Genomic DNA, 15979 nt, shown 5'->3' on the forward strand with positions numbered 1-15979 from the left:
TCCCCCTAGAGAGCCCTTGGGTGCAATTATGGCTGATAGTGGTGAATTGCTGGCTGCTGTTGTTTCTGTTTGGCAGCTCTAAGCAGTGGCCAAGTGGCAGGTCCTGACACTGTGAGTGACATAAGTACTGCAATGCTGTTGACAGATCCAACCTGGGCCTGTAATTAGCGTACACCAGTACACTGCCATGTCATCTGAGAATTCTCTGGCGTAGGGGACCAGATCCTCAGACCTGTCATCGCACAGCTTACACCTCTCAGCACCTCATTCAATAGAGCGCTTGAACTGGAGGTGGGCTGCAGGCTCGACCAGTTTCACACTCCTCCTGCCCTCCTCTCTGTGTCTGTTTGAATGAGCTGCCCTCTGTATGCCATGTCCCAGTACAATCATGGCGTGTCTACTGAACAAAGTCTACTTTCACTGCCGAATGAAAAAGTTGTGAGAGACTGAGGTCTCTATGTGCAGAGCAAACCTCGGGCAATTTCCTCAAGTGAGAGATTAAAAAAAAGCTTCTCTGGATTTTTAGATCTTCCCACATATGAGCTGGCAGACATGACACAGACTAATCCTTCAGATTCAGTGTTTTCCTCATTTTAACAGGCCATGCATTGAGACACTGGAGCTGAAAGGGGAACAACATGCTATTTAGGAATAATAGTATGGTGTGTGTGTATGTGTGTTGAACTTTGCACAGTGTGACCAGTTTGTATTACCACCAAACCTGTTTTGCAGAGTAGCATATAAGGAGAAAGTCAGCTGTTAGGACATAGAAACAACATGTTTATGTTTTCCTTTTAACATCTATTCTTGGCATTTATCACCATGGTATTCTCGAATGAATTTTTCTGACAAAGCTGGTCCATCTGGAAATCTCAGTATAGCCTCAGCTGGCAGTGCAGGTCTCGAAAGTGGGGCGAGCCTGTTCTTGCAAACTGTATGACTAGACCGCACTGCAGTGGATCAGCAATACAGAGTTGCTCTCAGCACCCAACATAATTTCTAATGAACTGAATAAACAAGGATCATGATGTTACCTCTTAATTAGGAAATGGTTAAACTAATTTGTACATGAATCAGTATGCTTTACAATTTTGTTATTCTGTTGACTTTACATGTGTCTGTTTTACTTTTTGAGCCTTTGTCAGACATGTCTCTGCTTAGAGGATAAAACTCTGTGCCTGAGTGAAGGACACTTACAGTTTGAATCACCTGGGTTTCATTTCATTTTTGTTTCAAGGGCACACATCCCCTAAATGCCTGCACCCTCCCACCCCTCCCCGTCCCTAATGTGAGGGTGCATCTGTCCGGCTAACCCATCTGCCTATGCTGTGCTGCTCCCAGTCTCTGTGGGCAGCCAGCTGCTCAGGGCCTTTGTCCCACACTTACTCCCAGCACAGCCCTTTGTCATCACCACACTTCAGCTGGGGGGGAGGCAGAAGTGTGATGATGCTCCTTCCCCCTTCACAATTAAGCCATATGCAACTGTGCACCTTCTTTGTTGAATTATTGAAATTATGAGCCTCCATAAAAACCATTGTACTCCCTCTGCATATACACTGAAAACCTACTCTTTGTCATCATTTTCTGTACGTAGAAAATGAATGGGAAAGCACCACTTGGGAGTTCAGAGGTTGATGTTGTGGTTCTGTGACCTGACCTGAGGTCTGAACGTAGTTTTTAGTCGTCAACCAATGGAGCCATGTCTTTGTGTGACTCAGTAGGGTGAGGTTAGTGCGGCAGGCCCGTCGTGACTCAGCACAGCCATGTGCATTGTTGCTTCCTCCTGTCAGAACACAGGGATTTATAGAGAGGGCATCAGATGTCCAGCTCAACACATGTCATTCCCTTGCCTCATGCTTTCAATCTCCTCCTTTCTCTTTCTTAGCAGGATGCCTGCTAATTTATTCCCTGATTTCCATATGAAGGAAGCTGTGGGAGTGAATGCAGCAGCTAGCTAGTGTTCAGTGAAACATTCCTGATAATTCCTGTTTGTCTGTTCGGCATATGAGACGGGAAGTCTCAGTCAATCATTACTGTTGCTATGATTTATATCTCTCAACTGGAAATCACTTTATTTGATTTATCTAAGCATGCCATTGTGTTAACTTCCTGCTGCCTGTCGAGTTTTAGCCATCAGTATCTTTATTTTCCATGCAGTTAGTCACTTTAATTGTTAGCATCTTTCATTTCCTCTTTTGTCCATTTCTTTTTTAAGACTGACCTAAACTCGAGCCTTAACAGAACATAGTCAATTGCTTAATGTAGAAAGCATGTTCCACGTTAGTGCTTCAAACGCTGCCTCTGTACAGAAAGGATGATCAGATGTGGAGTGTGTGTTTGATTTGGATTCAGTCCCTCAATGCTCCATTCATCCAGCGCTCAACCTTTGCTGTTAGTAATCCCTGGGTGTGTGCACAGTGACACATTATTTCTGTTCTGTCTCACATACACTAGTTTGGCTGCTAACTTAGCTACGCTCCGTCTCTACCCACAGAAACACACCGGGTGTGCATGATATCCAGGGTCTTTCCCCATACTTTGGTCAGTTTGTGTTTCAAGACCTCTATACTGCTCTGTTGCCTCTGCCTTTGCCGCCTCTGCCGCTCAGTCCTGCTGACTGCAGATTTTACCATATATGGTCATCCACTGCTCCCTGCCTGACAGCCTTCCAAGACCATTTCCTCCCTGCCTTGCCATTGGCTGCTTCATGCAGTGTCGGCACACATGTGAATTCTGGGATAGGCCGAAATATGAAGAGCGGCCAAGATGAGAGAACTGGGTTAAAGTCAGATGTTGTCTCTGTCACAGTCACTCGCTGTATCCAAGTGCCATATTAGAATAATTATTTTAATGTGATAATCGGTATGACTGCTGGAATAATGAATGTTTATAATCTATTAATACAGAGCTGTGAGTCCTGATAGCTTTTTTTAAGAAATAAGGCAGGCTACCTTTTTGCTGCAAACCTTAAAATAAAGTTATGATAATAGCTGATGGAGTGTACAGTGTACAGTGCCAGTTTAGGTCATTTGATGCATTTAGAGTCTCCTGCATGAGAGCAGTTAATTCACAAACTAACTGCTGTCGCACATGAAGGCATCAGTCTGGCACACAAAATCTTTATAGGTGGGATACCTTTCATATCTTCCAACTTCTTTCTAAAAATATCTTTTCATTCATATGTTGTCTGTTTCCTCAGTTGGTCATTTTTTGGGCCACAGGTGCTGGACTGCATGTGAGCCTGCACTGGGGAGACAGACGGAAGATGTGGAGACACTGCCACAAATAGCTGTCCTTGACAGGGAATACAATATCTACCCATCAAGGATATGACAGAAGTTAATGACCTCTCTGATATTCATTATATGTCTTGCCTCAGATGTTTTAATAGTGCACGCGTGAACCTAAACGCTACGGCTGTAGACATACTGGAGACGCTGATTCTGTGTCATCAGTCATCAGCAACCTCCAGCTGGTGTTGTTCATTGGCCTGTTAGCAAATATCTTGTGTTGCAGAAGCGCTTGGATACTAACACCAGATGTGGTTAAAGATTTCAGCTGCTCCAAATACTTAACTGGCAACAGAACAACCGATATAGTAGTAGTAAATAGTAGACTTGTCTTAGATGCTGGAATTATCTTATGACCTAGATAGTTTCACTAGCCGTGTACTAGAAATATGAAGCACTACAGTCCATCTGTAGTACATCTCTGTATAGGTATGTCTCCTTTATCTCTTTAGCTCAGGTTTCAGTCTGTGGTGTGCTGCACTGTATTGTTCCTGCCCTATCATACAGACGCAGTGACTTGAAAAAGTGGAAATTTCCATGGAGCTCTGAGCAGCACTGGACAGCATGCAGACCCTTTAGTGCTGTGCATGTGTGAATCACATGTTGAGCTGCAAGGAAAGGAAGTGTGCAGGCCTCTGTGTGAATGAAAAGAATGTCCTCTGCTGCCTTGAGGGATGTTGTTCATCCATTTTTTTTGTGTCTCAGTGTTGAGCTTTGTATCTATCGCCGTGTGATTCACTCTCATTTTCTGCAGTCTTACTTGTTGCTATGCAACTGGTTGTTTTCTAGGCGTCAGACATTCCTCTCGAAGGATACAAATGTCTGTAGTGTAGTTATGGACATGTTAGGTATTCAGCTGCTGAGTTTAGCTCCTTGCTGTTGGTGTGGGTGGTTTTTTTTGCACTGACGCAGTGTTTTTTTCTTGTTCTGGACAATATCATTTTCACTTGTACGTCGCTACGTGTAGCTAAGCACGCTTCTATACCTGTAGGCTGGTTGCCTTGGAGATGATTTTCTTGCTTGGCTGGTTTAGTCTGTTGGGGCCCTTTTTTTTTTTAGCAGTGTTGTGAAAGTGTGATGTTACTGACAGTCCTATGTAACTGTCGACCTGCCAGCCACAAGACCTTGCAGACCTGAAGTCCAATTACAAAACTGAAAGAGTCTCCTCCAGTCTATAATAAAAGCACAAAGTAAAATAAACAATAAGAGCAGATTACATCTACTAAGTTGGAGGTCGTTTTCTTATCTTCTCATAGGGATACTTTGTCAGTTTTCAAGCAGCTTTTCAACTTCCTACAATCTTGCCAGCGCCCAGACCTCCCTACTCAATTGCCAGCAAAACATCCAATGGATTGTACTTCCTCATTTTTGTATGCCCGCCACCATGTCACCGTCTGCTTAGATAATCCAGTTTTTTTAAAAGACCACCTCACCAGTAGTGAAATACTTCTTTAACTAGTTTGGCTTCTGTTTTAGTCAAATACTTTGACAAGATTTTACATCAGATTTGACAAAGAGATTCTTTAAGGAGAATTAAAATTGATTAAAATCTTAATACACTCATCCATCCCTCTTACTTGAACTTTTTACAAAGACTGTGATATAACGCTGCTACAAAGTCACATTATTTCGCTGCCTTTGCTTTTGTGATACAGAACAAACCACACAGGCATCATGCCACCTCAGCGTGTGGTTTTGGACAGCATGTTAGGATACCAGAAGCAAGAGAGGTGTGATGGGTGTGACGTTTAACACAGTAGCATCAGCCTCTAGTGTGACATACAACATTTGCATCAGCAGCGCTTTTTAAACAGTGGCATAGTGGTATAATGTGGCAAAAGCAATTATTTACTATCCGTATTATAGGGCGACTGATTAAATCCTCTGCTCGAAGGGTAAAATCACAGACCTCATTGTCTCCCCACTTCTCCTTTGAGATGGTTGCTAACTGCTTTTAGCTGCTTTTTAAGTCTTGGATAGCAGCTTGTGGATAGAAAAGTACTTCCACGGTGAAAAAACAAAGCAGAACTCTGTCTAATTGCATATTTACAGAGGGCACAACTTAATACGTTTCTAGTTTCTAAAAAGAACTAATACGATAAAAGGAGAAAGGTAAAAGTTGGAAAATATAAGAAAACGAGCAGTAGCAACTGCGACAGGCTGCATGCAGTCAGCGCATACACACTTGTTTTGCTGCCAAATAGCTGTAGAACAAGATGATACTGAATTTTTATATTTGGCTCGAAATTCAAATTGCTACAGATAGAGAGCACACATTTCTTGACAGTCATGGTAGTAGATGATAAATGAATGGAACTGTTATTTAATAACATGAAGATATTGATAAACAAAGCTGGTATAAACTGTCAAAAATGATTAGGATTTTCTTTCAAGTGGCTTCATTAATTTGTTTTCCACCCCTTTAGCAGTTGCAAGGAATGCTGTCATAGTTCTTTTAGCTGTTTGATATTAATAGACCTCTTATATTAGGAGCTCATATGACACGCTCTGCTGAACACATTCAACCTGCATTTAACTGCATATGAGACTCTTGTCACAAGTTAATCCCCAGTCATCCGTTTTAGGCTGTAGACCCTCACACATCACTGCCAAACCATTGAATTACAGAGAACTGCATTACATAAAATTAAGCTTCCAGTTAGGTCTCAATTTAGTTTGGTGACACCTGTCTTATGCTGTCTCCTTCTGTCTTATTTCAGTTTTTTCTGTCTGAGTAGGCAATTATTTCAATTCCATCCCGAACTGAAATCTCTGTTTACCAGAGCACATTATTGTCCAACAGGTGTGAAAGAGTTATAAGGAAATCTGTCAAGATTTATTTCATACATTTTCTAGAACTCCAAACTAGTGTTTATTTTTGTTTTGGAGCATCAAAGGCTCCAGACATTAATCTGTTCATACTGTAGTAATTTTAGCCGTCACTGAGCTCCTGATTTCCTACCAGCAGTTATAGTAATGTGTCTAGCGTGTGCTCTAGCCTCAAGTCAGGAGAGGCAGATTCTAGGGATGCATCTGATTGACATCTCATTATGCTTGTGTTTGGCACACATTCTGGTAGATATTTGACTTAAAATGCCTCAGTTTAAGACAAATTCAGACTTGCAAATTTGCCTGAAGCTCTGCATTTCCAGGGGGAAAGAGGTGGGGAATGCAACAAGTTGCCACAGGTTAACTTACCTACACTCTTCCACCAAGGTGATCCCACTGCAGTGCAGTTTGTGTTACGAGCTACCCTGTGTACAGCTTTGGGTGTTGTTTTCACTTAAACTGTTAATTGGCAGTGCGAACATTTACAGTGATCTAACGCCATGCAAACTGCATTCCTGCCCTGTGCATCATGTTATCAGATGTATATGCAGGCTCGAGGCAAGATCCACTCGTGTTCGCCCTTTAGACCCTGGTACTCCTAATTGTGTATATCAGACACGAACACCATTAACACCTCAAAGGGTGCTATATCTGACACCCTAACAGCCCTCTTGCTCTCATTAGTCATACCCATACCAGAGCTGCCTGGGGCTGAGGTGTGGAATGCCAAGAACGTCTGGCTCTCTGGTCAAACTGTCGGTCTTCTCTGCTCTGCCTGGGTTGATCAGGATGTCGAGCTCTGAAGTTTAGATAGTGTTACCGTGGCTTCACGGTTCATTGCTGCCAGTCAAGAGCAGTCAACAGTATACTTATTCATGAAGTATGAAACATTTTATTTTAACTTAAGTGTACGGCTGAAAAGTGTTTTATGGAAAATTGTTGAAAACTGAGACTAAACTAAGAGATCATGTAGAAATCTTTGCAGCATGTCTGAACTGGAGTTCAAAGTCTCTCTCTGATAGCTCCCGTAGGTGGTCTCAATCTTTTGTGGACTCTGGTAACCAAGCTTCTGCAAGGACGGACATAAAACACGAGTGCATGCTTATCATACATACTGCCCTGTTTACATACTTCTAATTGCATGTATGAGCTTGCAACGCTCGACCAACCCTTTGTCAGTAATAATCAACACATTCACACACCACATAGTTTGCGTACAGTCAGTTCTGAAGTTCAGATAAATATTTTTTACTGTACATTCATAGTAAACAGTGATAATGCACTAACACAAGCAGGTCACAGTCTACTCCCTTCTTCTCTTGCACATAAACCAGAGAACCAGAGGATCTGTTGCAATTATCCGGCATTATGGCAGCCAAGTGAACATAAAACCACAGTGTTTCATTAAGTGTTTGTGTGTAGTAGAAGAATATCCACCCATCTGTGTAATGTACCACAGTAGCATACAGATCCTGCCATAGTAGCACAGTACCAACCTATGTTGAAACACGACAGAACTGGTTTGACAATGTTAATACTCTGACTTATAAGTGGTTTTTGGAGGTGTGCACATATTTGAACTAGACCGAACATGATCAATAACACTTTGGATCTGTTTATGTTGTGAAAATATTGTGAAGTTATTACTGCAACGTTACTGAAGGGAATAATGCAGTGAATCTGAAGTGTTTAGCTTGTCAGCAATCAGTTTGCTCTTCGTCAGACTTGTTTGTGCTCTTTCTGTTGCTACGTCTGGTCATCGGTGTGTGTGCAACTGCTCTACATCCTGTCCCTGCTGTCTTGAGGAAATCATGCGCGGGAAAAGTCCAGCGAACTCGGCTGTAATATTCATCTCTGCTGTATGAGATGGAATTAATGCGCACAGATATCAGGTCTAGCTCATGGTGCAAATATTTCATGCTTTGTGATTTAATAAATGAACATTTCAAAGTAGACTGAGCAGCAGAGGAGAGGTCACCAGTCTCATATTTAATGTGAATGTTATCTGATACCGGATGGTGGCTCGTAGATCCCTGTTGACAGCGGTGTCAAAGTCTGCTTTCTTTTCACTCGGCTTCAGGGTAGATTTCAGGGTGTGTTCAGCTGTCAGGGTGAGCTTTAGACAAGATCTTGTGATTTTCACATACGGCGCGTACACACATGCAGAGTTCATTCTCACATACACTGGACTTTGATCTCTAAACTTGCAGTTGAAGTCTGTGTCACAGTCCAACTCTGTCTGTCAGGTGACTGCATGGTACGGGCCCAATATTTTCATAGAGCACAGAGTCACCTCCTGTGATTTGTATAGATGTCCAGCCATTGTAGGACTGTACCGACCCAGTAAACATCTTTTCAGTCTCAGTGACAAGGAACAGACCAATGAGATATGAATCACGTTACTCAGTGATATCAGCGACATCACTATGGATGTGAATTGTAATAGCCTTGAAGTGCCCTCTGCTAGGCTTCGTTATCTGCTGTAGCAGAGACGGGGAAATGTATAAAAGCAGGAATGCCTGAGCAATATGACACTGATATCCAGGACTGGACTGTCCCTCCGAGGCCCAAGGCTACCAATCCTTTGCTTGCCTCTGGGTTTTTGTTTCTCGCTCTGTTTTGGATCAAAATTAAAAATGATTTGATGAGGTCGCTCTGTCAGAAATGTGTCAGATTACCAGTTGGACAGAAGATGTGAATATGATCTGTTTGCTGCAAAACTAGACTTCATTTTCTGCTCTTTTTAAAGTCTCAGCATAGTCATAGTGTGCTGCAGACAGTGAATTGCACTGGGAAGCTAAAAGGACAGTATTTACTTCATTTTGTATTCATCTCTCTGAAAGTTCCATTCTTTTAAAAGCTTAAAGTCACATGTTATCATTTGGCTCTAAACGGCATAATGAGCTCAGTCTCTTTGGAACTTTGAGACTGTCACCAGCTGCCTTTTGTAGCCACGTCTAACTGACTAAAGTCACAAGCAGTTGTTGATAGTTTACCCCATCGCTGTTTGACAAATGGAATAAATTTTGGCTTTTTGTTAAAGTGCTGTAAATACTAGTACACTCTGTGGTGCTCAAGAGTCAGTTTGTCTGATGTCCACACCAGGTGGAGGAGCTAAGCTGCAGTGGGAGAAGACACAACTCAGAAGTACCTTTTAGAACAAGAAATAGAAAAAATGGGTCCCAGAGGCCACTAAAGAAAAGCATACAATGACATAACATGCAGTTGCAGGCAGCAGTGGATTGGAGGTGGTGAGAAATGGCCATTTGGCCGGGCTGCGCACACTGTAATAACTCAAGTGAAATGCAGGGCTTCTTTTTGTCAAAAACAGGCCATGTTGCTTGTGTGAACTTCAAATGTGTGTGCACTGTCATTGTAAATCCTTAAAACACACAGTGTGCATGCATCCATGTTTGGATAAACTGTAGTAATTACCTTGAGTTATGTTCTCATGTGGTTTAAGTTTAGTTTTGGTTGTACCTCTTACTCATTACTGAATATACAATTTTTAGATTTAGTAGCTCAATTTCCAGGATAATGGCAGAATAGCTGTGGGCAGTGAGTGATTCCTTTTTTTTTTTTTTTTGATATATTAGGAAAGCCATGGTGCTTTAAATAGGGCTGCAGCAGCAGGACTCTTTCCACAGTAAGTGACATCATTTCTCCGGCCCTGCGGTGGTACTTGAAGTCAACACAGACTAGGGTGTGTCCCAGACACCCACTGACCACAGCATGGGTTTGTTAAGTCACCTCAGCATGTAGAAAGCAACTAGTTCTCCTGATTCATAGGGTTCAGAGGTCAAATCCAGCTGCAGGCAGCTGATTTTAGGAAGAGGATGCACAGTATAAATGAATGTTGTTTGTGTGTATGTATATGTGTGTGTCTGTGTGCATCAGAAAAGCATTTATAGTCATCCAGTCCATTAGTTGCATAAGCAGGTTATGTAAAGGGCACAGTTTAGTGTTTGATACAGGGCTACCATTTTAAAGTAAGGAGATGCTGTGGAAAACTAAGCATCTGTTGGCATGTGTCTACTGTATAATGACGTCACCACTAATAACTTTGCTTAATTACTATGGGTGGTCCAATAGGGGCTAAATCTAATCTCCAACCAATAAAACTCTAGCTTCTTTTTTGGCACAGGGATGGAGTGACAAACCGAGGCTGATGACTCTCTGGCTTTAGGCGGTTACGTTTGTTGGGCCATGTCAGAGGACAAAAAATGTTTTAAAACCCTAGTCTACAGCATTTGGCAAGATTTTTTGTGGTACTGGGATTTCCCCACATCTTAAGAACTTTCTGACCCCACGCAGTTGCTCTTATTCATAAAGCGCTCTCATCCGACTGGGGGTGAATGTGGGTAAAATGTATTGTCATGTTGTGTAATCAAATCCAAAGCTCATTTCCATGATGTGTTCTGTCTTCAAACATTTCGAACTGTGTTGGCACATGAGTTTGGTTGTGGTTCTTTGTATTCACTCATGTCATCACTTCATCAAAGTCACTTCCAGATTCTTAAATTAAAAAATAGTCTTTATTTATTTACAGTGTGTGTTGATGGACATGCAGTTAATTCTGCCATGTCGCACTCAGTTCTGATTGTCTGCTCAGGCTGTAATTTCCTTCTCCCGTGGGATGAATCTGTTATGTGATGTTGCTTGTGTGTGTGTGTGTGTGTGTGTGTGTGTGTGCATGCATGTATGCGTGTGTGTTTGTGTGTGAGCTTAATTTCGCAGGTGGGATTTAGGATTATACTGTAATTGTCCTGTTTAAAAACATGCTCACTCCTCCAGCACGGACAATGTTCTCCAATCAGGACCAGACTAAGACTAATCTCATTACTCTCTGTTGTTTATCTTTGTCTTTACAGACAGGACGCATTGACAAATCCTACCCCACAGTGTGTGGTCACACAGGCCCGGTGTTAGACATTGAGTGGTGCCCCCACAATGATCAGGTCATTGCCAGCGGCTCTGAGGACTGCACAGTGATGGTAAGGTTCGCCACACCCTTTCCACCTGAACTCAGCCCTCCTAATTGGTGAAATGCAACACACATTCTTGAGCTGATAATTGACAAAAGACTACTCGCTTTTATTGCGAAAGGCTGAGCTGTTGTAACTCAGGGATGGGTGCAGACCTCACCCTCTGGATTAGATTAGACTCAAATATGTGTTGTAGGAATCAGAGCTGGGGAATGATTTAGCTGTTTATTGAGCTGAGGTCACCGACTTTTTTGAGACTGTAGTAGTACTTTCCTCCGTATGTCCTTATTTGGGCCGTGAAGGGCTGAGAAAAGGGTGCAGCCTGTGTATGTTTGTAGCCACCACTTCCTCACCTGAAAGTCCTTACTTCCTGTTAAACCCACTCTGAATCAATGCCATATTTAGTTCATGTTTGCAGAAGTATACACCATGTAATGAAGAGAGGAACCATCAATGGTTCCTCTCTTCATGGCATTTGATCTTTGAAGGCAAAGTTCACAGTTTACACAGGCTCTTAGTGATGTTTAGTTTAGATTAGGTGGGGGTGGGCGGTAGAACTGCAGACTGCACCATGATGTGGACTTAGCTACACCATTTGTATACATCTTTTTTACAATACAAAATAGATTTTAATGGTCATATCACATAAAGTGCATAGTGGACAAACGTGAGCACACAGAACCCTTAATATACTGAAACAAGTGAACATCAGTATTTGGACATGGCTTGGTGTGACAGAAATGAAATGCAAAAGAATACGTAGGTGACAGTTGTTGGCCAGAGACAGTAATACAGGAAACCTTTTTATCGGCTGAAAAGAAAATGTCTGCAAATACTTAGGTTTTTTCAGAATGTCCCATGACACAAGCTACACCAGCAGTTGTGTAAAACAAATCACGCAACGCAGACATCAACATCTGAAATATTTCATGTACATTACCCAGGGTGTCTGCAGGTCCTTGAAAAGTCTTAAAATGTCTTACAAATCATTTATAAATATTAGGACCTATAAGTTATGAAACAGTCTTAAATTTGAGTTTGTGAGGTTTGCTATGAACATTTTATCTGATTTCATTTAAGTCCACATTTCTAAAACTGTAAATCTTTGAACTTACCTCTGACCAGAGTAGTCTTTTTATATTTTACTTTAATTATCCGTTGGCAAAATTTACATTAATTCACCATAATGACCATATTCCCTACATATAGATCATATATACTACTTAGCCTCATTCTGACCTGCAATGCTGTAATAAGAAAAATATGCTGTGTTCAATGATCAGTCCTAAATTTGGTAAAAGTATCTGATGCCTGTAGACACCGTTACCTACACAACAGCTGTGTATCTTCGTTTCTGCAATGGTATTTTTTTAATTCATTAATTAATTATTGTACTATTTTATTGTAACAAACTTAGTTTTTTGTTAAATCTGACTTCATATCCCATCTGGATGCTCTTGTTGGTATCTGAACTCTTAGTCACTGCTGCCCCCCTCAGGTTCCTTTTGGTTACTACCATTTATTAGTGTACTATGTGCAGTTATACAGTTGGTAGGTGGGGTTGATTGATTCATGATAAAATCTTTGACATTTATAATTTTGTCTGTTTTGTTGCTGACCTCTGTCCTGTTCATGTGCTACACAGGTGTGGCAGATTCCTGAGAATGGCCTTGTCACTTGCATGTCTGAGCCAGTGGTGGTACTGGAGGGCCACTCCAAGCGCGTTGGCATCATTACATGGCACCCAACAGCACGCAATGTCCTTCTTAGTGCAGGTAGAAGCTCTCTCTAAGCCCTTAAATCTAGAAAACTTGATGAAATTCAGTTTCAACACAAATCTGTAAGATGTTACACATCATGGTGGCAGCTGCCTGAAAGACAAAATATTGTGTGTGACTTGGATGTGCTGCTGTCCTGCTCACTTTTACTTCACTCTGTCGTCAGGTTGTGACAACCAGATCATCATCTGGAATGCGGGCACAGGAGAGGCTATGATCACCCTGGAGGACATGCACCCGGATGTCATTTACAACGTGAGCTGGAATCGCAACGGGAGCCTCATCTGCACTGCCTGCAAGGACAAGGCCATTCGTGTCATTGATCCCCGCAAGGAGATGATTGTTGCTGTAAGCAGATTTCAAAGATTTCTTTATTGTGATCCTCTTTTCATATTCCATTGTATATGAGAGGTAAATATTTGATAGGTGCAGTGAGTAGGTCTGGGTTCAGCAACCTTGTTCCCTTCAAATAGTCTTCGGGTATGACGTCGAATTATTGCTAGTTTTAGATACATTGCTGTGTAGCTGACTCTGACCTTCAGAAGCAAACAAGTGAAAGCATTTTTTTTTTTTTTTTTGAGCTGAGTAAAATGCTTTGTGATGCCACTAAACTAAAAGTAGAGCTTACACTAAAAACCTAAAATAAACATAGATATAATAAGATAAGAAGAAACCGTTCAGGAAATAGAGACTTGAGCACGTAAGTGTTGTGTTGACCTGTAAACTACACTTCACAGGAGAAGGAGAAGGCACATGAGGGCGCTCGGCCCATGAGGGCCATTTTCCTTGCTGATGGCAACATCCTCACCACAGGCTTCAGTCGAATGAGTGAGAGACAGCTCGCCCTCTGGAACACGGTAATAAATATATGTCTCACTGGATTTCTACTATGGTCTGCAGATTACAAAGAGCTTTTTATTTAAGACAGCATTTAAGCTAATGCTAAAATTCAAAATGGTATTACTATGAAATGTGCTACATTATTCACATCTATTAAAAGTGCAGTTTTACAGGCTAACGACCACTTCTTCCGTTTTTTTTCAAGGACATTACCTTTTCCTTGGCCCTACATTTTCTGTATTGCTAGTCTCTCCACAGAAGTAATGTGTCATCATTTATCATGCTCTTTTTTTCCCCTCAGGAAAAAATGGAGGAGCCCATTACTGTTCATGAGATGGACACCAGCAACGGAGTGCTCTTGCCCTTCTACGACCCAGACACCAACGTTGTTTACCTCTGTGGGAAGGTATGTTCCAGGGTTTCCCACACGTGCATTTATTTGTGGCAGCCCGCCACTGTAACAACATCTGCCGTCACATTGTGATTTCTATTTTTGGAGCTGGACCATTCATTTGGAGCGCTCCTGAAATATATATATACTCCTCCTGGCACAGATGGTGTGAAAGTGAAAGTTCACTGTGCATTGCGCTGGTTCTCAAAGTTTGTTTTCACTCATCTATGCAACAGCTGCTCCTCTCATTCTTTGATTTAATCAGCTGGGATCAGATTGACTGATCAATTTCCGATCCTGTGACCATAAACTAAATGGTCATTCAATAAAACAGCAGTTTTTGGCTCTGCGGCATTGGCATCATTTTTTAGCATGGGAGGTTGTTGCTTACCTCATGAATTAATGAAGACTGAGATCCACCTACACTGTGCTCAAGGACCCCCACAGAGCTCCGAATTTAGAGAGGGGACATAAAATGATACAAAGGGAGACACATATGAAAACAAACAAAAAAAACCCGCAAAGCTTCCTAATTCTGTGGGAAGCACTAAGTTTCCTTTTTTAGCACCAAATGGCTTGATTTCTACACAACTCAATACAGAAATAAAACACTTCTTTATTTCTTGACAGGGTGACAGCAGCATCCGTTACTTTGAAATCACAGATGAGGCTCCATATGTTCACTACCTCAGCACCTTCACCACCAAGGAGCCCCAGAGGGGCATGGGCTACATGGCCAAGAGGGGCCTTGATGTCAATAAGTGTGAAATTGCAAGGTAAGCTAAGTGTGATGGCTAGTCAACATCTCCAGTTTTAGTTATAGTCAGCCTGATCCAATGTGGAGTTCCCAGCCTCACCACAAGGAGGCAGAACATGATCATGACATAATCATAAATCCTTCTGAGGGCAGTAAACTGTCCTAAAACACTGTCTGTTGCCTTTGTTGTTTATAGTGTGTTGTCCTGTGGTTAATTGTTTTGATCGTTATGTTGCCAGGTTCTATAAACTGCATGAAAGGAAGTGTGAGCCTATCGTGATGACTGTACCAAGAAAGGTGAGTCCTCATCCTAAATTGCCATTTTGCAAACAGTTAGCACACCTCTAATCTGCATGTTGAATCACAGGCAGCCGAGCGAGGCCTCGTCTTATAATGAGCTGGTTATAGAGTTTTCCTCACACTCTGTCCTTTGCCTGTAGTCGGACCTGTTCCAGGACGACTTGTACCCAGACACATCTGGACCTGACCCTGCCCTGGAGGCTGAGGAGTGGTTCGATAACAAGAATGGAGACCCCATCCTCATCTCCCTCAAGAACGGTTATGTCCCGCTCAAGAACCGCGAATTCAAGGTGGTCAAAAAGAACATTTTGGACAACAAGGTGACCAAGAACACAGAGAACTCAAGCCCTGCCACCAAGTCTGCCTCCCCAACTCCATCGATTGTGAGTATCTACTTTGTCTTAAGATCTCCAGAGTGTCTGATTAATGTAACACAGGATTAAATTAATTGTTTGAGTGACTTTTTAAGCAGCAACAACAACAAACATTCTTTAATTCCAGTTTCTGAGTGAAAAGGATTTGCTGAGGGTTTTTTTGTCTTATGATTCAGTGAACTGAATATATTTGGGTTTTGGACTGTTGGCTGACCAACACGAATTGTATGAAAATGTCATCGTAGGCTTTGGGGAAACTGTTCAGACATTTTATAGACCAAATTACAATTTGACAAAATAATCTGCAGGTTATTATGATAACTAGCATATTTTTTAGTTGCAGCCCTAATGTAGTCCACATTCAACGTCCTTTTGTGGTGTTTATTCGAAAGAATAATTGACAAAGAACAAAAAAGTAGCGTGATGGTCAGTAAA

At 41.8% G+C, this 15979-nt stretch overlaps 1 protein-coding gene across 2 annotated transcripts in view; it reads left to right on the plus strand.

Annotated features, from left to right (window-relative positions):
- LOC125889869 (coronin-1C-A) overlaps positions 1–15979 on the plus strand; it is a 40709-nt gene that overhangs the window by 21312 nt on the left and 3418 nt on the right. For both annotated transcript variants that reach the window (XM_049578094.1, XM_049578095.1), the window contains 8 exons: positions 10991–11113; positions 12750–12879; positions 13049–13230; positions 13620–13739; positions 14024–14128; positions 14744–14889; positions 15110–15167; positions 15311–15553. In XM_049578094.1, coding sequence (XP_049434051.1) covers positions 10991–11113; positions 12750–12879; positions 13049–13230; positions 13620–13739; positions 14024–14128; positions 14744–14889; positions 15110–15167; positions 15311–15553 — 1107 coding nt within the window. The remainder of the gene's footprint in view (positions 1–10990; positions 11114–12749; positions 12880–13048; positions 13231–13619; positions 13740–14023; positions 14129–14743; positions 14890–15109; positions 15168–15310; positions 15554–15979) is intronic.

Source organism: Epinephelus fuscoguttatus, linkage group LG6, assembly GCF_011397635.1.
Source record: "Epinephelus fuscoguttatus linkage group LG6, E.fuscoguttatus.final_Chr_v1".
Taxonomy (NCBI): Eukaryota; Metazoa; Chordata; class Actinopteri; order Perciformes; family Serranidae; genus Epinephelus; species Epinephelus fuscoguttatus.